This window comes from Siphateles boraxobius, unplaced genomic scaffold, assembly GCF_051911475.1.
Source record: "Siphateles boraxobius isolate OS27281-9 unplaced genomic scaffold, OSU_SipBor_1 37, whole genome shotgun sequence".
NCBI lineage: Eukaryota > Metazoa > Chordata > Actinopteri > Cypriniformes > Leuciscidae > Siphateles > Siphateles boraxobius.
Window position 1 is genome coordinate 733,089 of NW_027508997.1, and position 9,412 is coordinate 742,500.

General features: G+C 37.3%; 1 protein-coding gene across 1 annotated transcript in view; it reads left to right on the forward strand.

Moving 5' to 3' along the window:
• The window catches only part of runx3 (RUNX family transcription factor 3), a 59,985-nt gene extending 51,361 nt beyond the window's left edge, over window positions 1-8,624 (forward strand). Inside the window, exon 8 of the mRNA XM_077196866.1 lies at window positions 5,126-8,624. Within this exon, the coding sequence (XP_077052981.1) occupies window positions 5,126-5,649 (524 nt within the window). The 3' untranslated portion in view covers window positions 5,650-8,624. The remainder of the gene's footprint in view (window positions 1-5,125) is intronic.
• The last annotated feature ends 788 nt before the right edge of the window (window positions 8,625-9,412 follow it).

A 9,412-nucleotide genomic window follows, 5' to 3' on the forward strand; every position in this document is an offset into this window, starting at 1 on the left:
ATTATCTACTTTCGTTTTCACACGCACACACACGCATGGACCCAGAAACAACAGTAAACATTCTCTGTGTGTGAAATACACACACACCCACCAGCTTTGGCACATACACACATATAAACACTCTCACTCGAAAACATACTCTCGCTGCCATGGACACACGGCCACATACCTGGTGCTGGCATGGTTTTCCTTCCCCGCGGCGACGCAGAATTCCTGCCCTTCCTGTTCCCGCAAACCCCAAACATCCAAACCAGCTGAGTCATTTTTACCTCCAACACACACAAACACCCACCAGCCTGTGTGACATTTAAGTTATAGCTTTCTTTAATTGCACTTTGACTGATTTATTATTCCTAATAGACTTGCAGTTTGTCAGGTGGCATTTTTCAAAACACCAGATGGCAGTTTCATCTTAATTTCTGCTCTGTAAAGTGAGAAAATATTTGACGTTTATTAAAGGCCACAAGCACACTGCAGCCAAATATATTGTCACTCTTCTACTGAGTGTTTCATTTCAGTCGGTACAGTCTGTAGTTATTTATGGGAGTGATTTTTTTCCCTGCATATTTGCATGTATCAAAAATAGCACAAAAACTTTGCTTGTCAATTATCACAAGATAATTCAGGATATTCACTCCTACATTCAATCGTGGTTGTCATTCTTTGCAGTGTTTACGTGGCCAAAGAGAGTTTTAAAACTTCATTCAGGACGGATTTTTCAGTCTTATTTGGAAGACAAAATTCAATTTTAGAATTTAGATTTTTGTTCTAGAACCCCAAATATGGAATCATGATTCGATTCGATTAGATCAGATCAGATCATATTATTGCAAAGTTTACCAGAAAATAATTTTATTGCTCAGAGTTTGCTCGTACATTGCTTGGAAGATTTAATGAGGTTTGTAAATTTGTCTAATTTAAGTATCAATTTTGTCTCGGATGTTTCTCTTCTCTTCTAAATCTTTAAAATAAGCATAAATGTATTAATTGTTGACATGCAGTAAAAACAGCTCAGATCGTTTGCTCTTGGAAGAACTTGATGAGAAATGTTTGAGTTCATATTGAGATGTCTGACTTTGATTGCAGGCTTCTCTGAGCTCAGCATGAGACGTGTTTGAGATTGCGTCTGAAACTTTAGAAGAGACTACTGGGCCTTTTTCTTATAGGGGACACATCTGAGGAGTTGCAGATTTTCCTTCTGCTCTCCATCTCATTGCTGTCCATCAGAAACAATTGTGATATGAAGTAGATGTAATTTGTGCTTTCTCTGTCGTGTTGGTTCAGATACCATGTGTTCTCTGCTGCAGACTTGCGTGAGTGTAATGTTGACTCACCGCTCTGAACTGCGGCGATCAAAAACGCCTACAGGAATAATGAGATCCAACCGTTCTTATATTTCATAATAATTGCTTCCGAAAGAAGTGAATATTGATTCCTTTCAATGTCCTAGAAAAGCAAAAGCTGCTTAATAATTGTGATTTTTGGATCAATAATAATACAGTGATTTAAACAAACGGGTTTTAGAGTCAACAAGGTCAAAAAAAAGAAGCATTCCTGATCTATTCACTAATGTGTCTCATTGTGATCCAGGTCTTGAATCAATGACCTGATTTGTAAATCTCCAGTACAGTATCAGATGTTTGTGAATGGTAACCTGACCCGTCCTGATGTATGAGATCGCAGCGCGGCACATGTCGGAGATGAGCTAGTTTGCATGCGATGTGCTGTGTTGTCTTATGGACTACAGCTCTAACATAAACACACAAGATCTACATGTTTGCCTGCGTCTCAGGTTCTCTGCCTGTCAGAGTGATATGCCATTACCTTCAGTTATCATTAATCAACATTTAGTGCAAACATAGAACTACTTCAGTCTTTTACCTACTTGGAAAACTAGGCTATAATAGTATTAGGTTGAAAGCTACTCTACCTACATTTACAGTGACCCCAAAAAGCATCTGGACACTAAAGTCACACTTATAATATATATACACACTTATAAGTTTTAATATATTACATACATATATATACATATATATATACATATACAAAATGAAGATCTTATGGTTGTCAAACATTAGTGGAACATGTCCATAGTGTGCAACAACGGTTGGTTAAAAGTAATAGTTTCGGCCCACTGTATATTTGACAAGTTGTAGCAATAGTTTGGTTGGTTCCTGTGGGTTTGTTTCACCAGTTGAGCATAAAACCACATAATAGAAACTCAGACCATGAACAAGTATGCAAGTCTGGGATCCACATTATTGTATGATTGTTTGATATGTGGTATTTTTGTTATCCTACATTCTGACGCAAATATACAGGATTTGATTAGATTATATACAGAGTAACAAGTATATATTTCAGTCTTTATGTCTCTAAGTCTTTCTCTCTCCTGGCCACATGATTTGCCTGGTCCAGGTGTAATCCATCTGTTTTTGCATTGTCATTTTACAGGTGAGGGCCGGGATTTGCATCCTCACCAGAGCCCTGATCCTCACACAAACATGCACAATTCCTGCTGACTAGCTACTGCTTGCTCTTCTGTTAACAAGCAAAATCAGCAGTCAAATGAGGCAAACCTCTGTAGTGAGCTGGGTTACACGCTTGACTGTGGGCTAGTGGAACACGGAGAACTGAACTGCTCACTGTGATGGGGGAAGGATAACAGCGCTCGTTTGTCCATTACATTTCTTTTGTGAAAATCTCTGCTGAATTTGAAAGAAGTTCTTAATTGCCATGGAAGAACAATTCCCTCTCTACTATTCTGACTAGTCATCAACAAATATGACTTAGTTTTTATTAATGTTAATATTCTTTACATTATATTATAAAATATTATATTTTTTATTTATAGTAATATTGCCTCTGCTAAAAATTCCTGTTAACTGTTTTATTTATATTCATTTTAGTTTGAATCGTGTGGACAAAAAAGAGAAATCACTCCCTTAAACGTTGTCAGAAACCCCCAAACCATTTACTTTTATATTATATTAATATTCAATATTAATATTGTTCCTGTAGAAAATGCATTTTTCCCTTAACCGTTTAAATTAATATTAAAGTATGTATTAATGTTAATAGTACTATTTTTTCTCTCTGTTATTTTCCCCATAATTGTTTTTTCATCTTTATAATGTTATTTATTTTCTTTGCTCTTTTAAAGTGTTTTTCCACTGAAACTAATGTAGATCACGCGTATACATGGAAACACCGCAAACTAGTAATTCTCTAGAGCAGTGGTCTTCGAAAGGGGGTCAATAGTGTGTTTTTTATGATTTCTGTGGTACAAATACATTAAGTATGTCAAAATATTAATATGGCAATATATGCAAGTTGTCATTGGCCAGGCAAAAAATGAAACTTAATTTTTATGATAACAAGGGGATGTTCTATCTAGAGCAACTTCTGGAAACTTTCATGTTGTTAATATCCGTGAGGCACTAGAGGGAGACACCGAGTCTGAATATGTGTGTGTCTGTGAGAGTAATGAGGGTTAACAATGTCTACAGTTTGGGTGTTATATCTGGTTTGCAGCTGTTTCTCAACTCATTTGTCAGATTTCCGCTTTTAGTAATTAATCTCGTATGGAGTGTGTGTGGTCCTGGTAAACCCTATGTTATGGGGACAAAATATTTCCGCAAAGATCCTTGTTGTTGTGGGGAATTTTTTTTGGTCGCCGTAAGGAAAAGTGATGTTTTTTGAAAATGCAGAAAGTTTTCTGTAATGGTAGGTTTAGGGGATAGAATATTCATTTTGAACAGTATAAAAATCATTATGTCGCCATAAAACGTCAAAACGTTTTATGGTTTAAAACCATGAAACAAAAAAAAAAGTCACCATAAAACATGAAAACCGAGCGTGTGTGTGTGTGTGTGTACATGAGTCTGGCTTTCAGTTGAATCAACAGCAGCTGAAATCTTGAATCCTCCTCAGTTCGACTCAGATCCTGGCCCCCCAAAAGTGTAAAAGAGAAAGTCAACACCCCTCTGAGAGAAAGAGAGAGGGGGAAAACCTGAAGTTGAAGAAATTGAAATGGAACTGTATGCTTTTCTCTCTCTTTCTCTTTCTCTGTTTGTAAATGGACCCAGTGCCCCAGACAAACGGGGGAGAGACTTTTAAACAAGTCAGTGGCACGCACAGACGGCATTCTCCTCCCTCAGGCGCCTGCATGCCAAAGCCTGCTCCAGTATCCCAGCAGCCCTTGCTCGTATGTGGGCAATAAGCAGAAAAATAAAGCCGGAGAACAGAACAGCAGTTTGTGTTTGTGTGCAGGTGCACAGATGTTTCCCTTACACCTGTTCACACAGGACATGAACGCTAAATGAAAAAGCTCAGAGCATACCAGTCTTCATCCTCTTCTTCCTCTCCAGCCTCGTAATCTTACGCAGGCACTGTTTTTACAATTTATCAGGCGTTCACAAATTACACTACGTGGTTAGATCAGTCTCTTAATAGGGTTCTGTGGCAATTGATCATCTGATGAATTTGACAGATCATTTTAATATAATGCATATTAAATATTAATTTTAAAATAAAATATAAAATATTATATTAATATAATCACATAAATGGTAAAGTCATGAAAATTCTAGATTTTATAATCATTTTATTTAGTTAGTTATTCATTTTTTATTTAATACTATTTTATATTTTTAATAAACATTTTATTTTTTTAACTTTATTTAATTCAGGCTTGGTCTGAATTTTTTTATTATTATTGAAATTAGTAAAAATGATAATAAACATTATTTTGTAATCCTAGAAAGCCTGAAAATTTTGCTATTCTTTTTGTTGATGCAAAAAAAAGTGAAATGTGAAAAAAAGAAATATGATTTAAATCGCTAATCATTTACGTTTACAAAAACAGGCATCATTATCTTTTTGCAAATTTTTTTTTTTTTTTTTTTTTTTTGGGGTGAAATTTTCTATTCCTTTGTATGTATGCAGTGATTTATTTGAACTCAGTTTTATGGTATCAAAAAAGTAGATGCATTCTTACTTTGGATCATTTCTGGGTCACCAACATATTGTATTTTTTAATTAATTTAAAATGATTTCATCTATCATACAGTATATTCATGAAATTGTTTAGATGTTAAACTGTCACTTTCTTTATCTTCAGGTTCGGAGCTGTTCCAGCAGAGGACATCTTTCCCGTCTCTGTCTCCATTAACGGCTCCTCGCTTCTCTGATTCACACATGCATTACCCGGGTCCTTTCAGCTACTCTGCAAACCCGTCCAGCACTGGAATCGGTGGTCTCAGTGTAGCCGGTATGCCCACCTCCAGCCGCTACCACACCTACCTGCCTCCTCCCTATCCTGGCAACCAGAACCAGAACTCACACTTCCAGACCAACTCCTCGCCGTACCACCTGTACTACGGCACCGGGTCCGGCTCCTACCAGTTCTCCATGGTTCCGACCGGCGGCACCGGATCAGGAGGCGACAGGTCACCCACCCGCATGCTGACGTCCTGCACCGCGGCGGGAGGAGCCGGCGTCACCGCTGGAGGAAACAACAGCCTGCTGAACGCCAGCCTCGGGAACCAGAGCGACGGTGTGGACGCCGATGGGAGCCACAGCAACTCGCCCACAGCGATGAGTGCGTCGACACGCATAGACGAGTCCGTCTGGAGGCCTTACTGAGAAACACTGAGAGAAGAGGGCAGAATTAGAGGAAAGGTGAAAGTCTTGCATGTTTGATCGTTTTATGTTTCTTTGTCCTTCTATGACGTCAATCGCTGATCGTGATCAAATGACCAGAAGTTAGTGTGACAGACTGGTGACCTTTTGCTCTGGACGCTCCATACGGTACAGAAACGGATCCAAAACTGAAGGAGGACACAAGTCTCACAGGAAATTAAGGTGTATATAGATAGAGTAAAAATTATCATAAAAAAAAAGAAGAAAAGGCATCCCATAGTAATATATCAGCGACTTTTTTGTTACTGAAAAAGCTGAACAAACCAAAGAAAAGCAGGTTCTTCATGGACATATACTGATGATGGGCCTGTAACTGAAAAAAGACAATTTATCCAGCCTTACAAACCAATCTGCCTGAAAGCTGTAATTCCCAGAGTGCTTTGCAACCACGAAACGCTTCCGAGATGAAAGCATTTGTCATGCAGACAGTATGAAAGAGCTTCACGGAGTGGCAGGACCGTGGGACTTTTAATGTGTAAATATACCAAAAATGTCGCCCGCGACTTTCAGGTACTTTCCAAAATTGCTGAAATAGTCTGGAAATGGTGAGATGTGATCATATGATACAAATGTGGGTCAATGTGAGCTTTGTGAGATGTTATGACAATGGGTGGATTTTAGGGTGAATCCCAAAACCTGTCAGGATTCAGGAACATATCCAGGTCATATTTATTGAGAAATGAGAATTCATATTATGTCATTCATATTTTGACATTCTGACATTGTTTTAATCAAAGTGAAGCACATTTGACCCTCATATTCTTATTGTAATGCAAAACATGATGTATTATGCAAAATCATTGAATTTTACAAAAACATAGACATCATTTTCTTCATGCAAAAAATTATTTTTGTTTTGATTTTGGGGTGAAATGTGATCTGGATGTGTTTTTGTGAGATTCACCCTTTAGCTGTGGGTTCTTGATTTATAGAAACATAAAACAGTGTCTATAATCCAGAGACAGACAGGTGTTTGGATTTTTTTATTATTTTTTTTTATTTGGTGTCTTGCTTTTCACCAAAATCACAAACAATTTGTCTCTGAACTTGTGGAGACTTGTCTTTTTTGGAATAATTTTAAGAGTAATTATTTCTTTCTCAGTGTTGATCGCTTTTTATGACTTTGCAGTTTCTTTAAATGATTCTGATCTGTTTGCGCTCAGTTTTATGGTTTGTGATTTAATTTATTTGAGCCAAAGTGGACGCGTTCCTATTTCTGGTCGTTTCCGGGTCACAAGCATTTCGTATTTCTTTTTTTTCTTTTTTTTCAATTTAATTTTTAATCTTTGTTTTAATATAAAATTGGAAGTTGTGCTAATGTAATATATTCTTTCTAAATTATACAAAACAAATTTTAATGTAATAATCTATGTTTTTCCAATGCAGCTTTAATGCACTAAAACATTTATTTAAGATGTTATATGTCCTTGTAAACCACATAATGGAGACATTCTTACCAGATTGGGTTCCACATGATATTTAGTCATACTGCCTGAAAGGCTTCAGTCCTCACAAGCCAAAGAGTCCAACAATCACCTGTTGTCATCTATGTCTCTAAAGTGTGAAAAATATGTTGCTCTAAGCACTTACATTATGTGTCTATTTTTCCTACCTTGTTCTTGGAATGACTGAAATCGGAGACAATAATTGGGCATGTTTGAAAGGAGATCAGTCTCGATTATTTGAATAACAAAACCGTGCACATGCTCATACAAGGAAGGTAAAGTGGCCATGACACACACACACACACACACACACACTCGCGTAACAGGTGTAAGTGAATATTTCAGCCCATAACCCAGAGGTTTTTCCCATGCTCACACCTGCTGCCTTCACCTGAGGGCGAAGAGCCCCAAAAGAGCAAAGGAAACAAGTAGAAAGATGGATGAAGAGAGCCATATCTCCTTTCGCAATCATTGGTCATTCCTCAGGCCTTGTTACCCAAGCAGAAGTGCCCGTGTTCAGCTTGATTCACGGCCACTTTGATGTCTTTATGGCGGCGGTTATTTTCCTTCCCATTGTGCCTCTCCTTAATTATTGCCTAAAGCTGCAGTCTACAGGAAAGATGGATTCAAAATGTGAGCTGGTCTAGTTACAGGCGGGAGTCTATTCACTCCTGCGAGGACTTCTGGGTAATAGAAACCCGTGCTACGGGAAACATTCGCGTTTAAATAATTCTCTCAGTGCCTCAGTCTGTATCTATTAATGTCTGTGGATATCAAATCCTGTCGTCTCATCGTATGTGAGTTTGTTGTGATTGTTGATTATGATTAAGCTGGATAATCCAAATCAGGCTAAATTAATATTTGCTGGCCCAGAATAAGACCAAAAATGCATCTATTTATTTCCACTATCAATACTGATTTTTATTGTGTGTTGCATTGAACAGTCTGTTGACGCCAAGGCTCTGTTCCAAAACCTTGTGAGCCTCCTACACGGAGCACGGGGGCTGTAACAAAACGTGCGCAGCTTATTTATGCCTGTGTAAAGCGTTCCAAATCATTCAGTTGTTTAAAAGCAGATGTCTATGTGGGCTGCAGCGAAGCCCAATGTGTTTTGGAACAAATCCCAAATGTTGCCAGTGAAGTGAATATCACTGAAGGCCACGAGTCTGTGATGTTTGTAATGTGCACAGATTATAATCAAGAGCTAAAAAGCACAACACACTCGTGTAGAACAAACTGTCTTTTTCACTCATTGTACGTTTGTAATTTTGGCTCTGAAATATGCTCTTTTGTTCATTCATTGTGTGCTAATGATGTAGTTTTTTTATGCATTTTAATTAAAAAAAAGATCAGGATTTGCTTGTGATTTCATTTACTTGTCATTCATGTTTTTGTAATTCAGCCATTGATTTTACAATGCAGTAAAAAAAAATATTATATAAATTAAATTTCTTCATTATTTCCACATTTCAATAGTGTCATTTTATTGAGATCACTTAAAGTGTAACTTCGCCAATTTTCAACCCGCTTTGTGTTGTTACAACGTCACCGAACAATGCTTAGGCCACTCTTTCTCCGTGTTGCCTGGACCGAGAAGTTCATTTGTCAGCAAAACTTTTGCTATAGCTTTTGTGAAAACTTCCATTTCTTTAAGTTTTTCCCCTCTGTTTGGCCTAAAACACTGTGTTCGATATCATGCAGGTTGAATCCAGTTTACAATTCTGCCTACACACTAAACTTGAAACGAAACAAGTCAATACCATAATGACTAAGAGTTTGCAAATAAAGTATTTCCTACTAAAGCAAGGCGATATAAAACTCTGGCAAGCGTATCCAATGCAGACTGGTGGGAGTGCCCTTAGATGGCAACATGTACAGTGCATTATGGGTGTTGATGTTTTCCTAACTTTTTGGTCAAATAGAAGACAGCAGCCTTTTTCTCTGTTTTCTCATAATCGGGTAGCATTGTTTTTGTTTTTTTTTAAATCGCCTTTCTACTGTATAGAACGACAAGTTTTATTGAAAGTCCATTTTGTCTTGAAAAGGTTTAAAATATTTGAATCACTTAAAAACAGCTTTAAACTTAAAGAAATGAAACTGCTTCTGACTTTGACAAGTGTTTAAAATGATGTACCCTCACATAACCTGGTTCATAATACTCAAATAATAAATAAATAAATATAATTTGACTTATACACTACCATTCAAAAGTGTTGGGTAGGTAAGTGTAAGCTATCTAGTCAAGAAGTCACATATCCTCA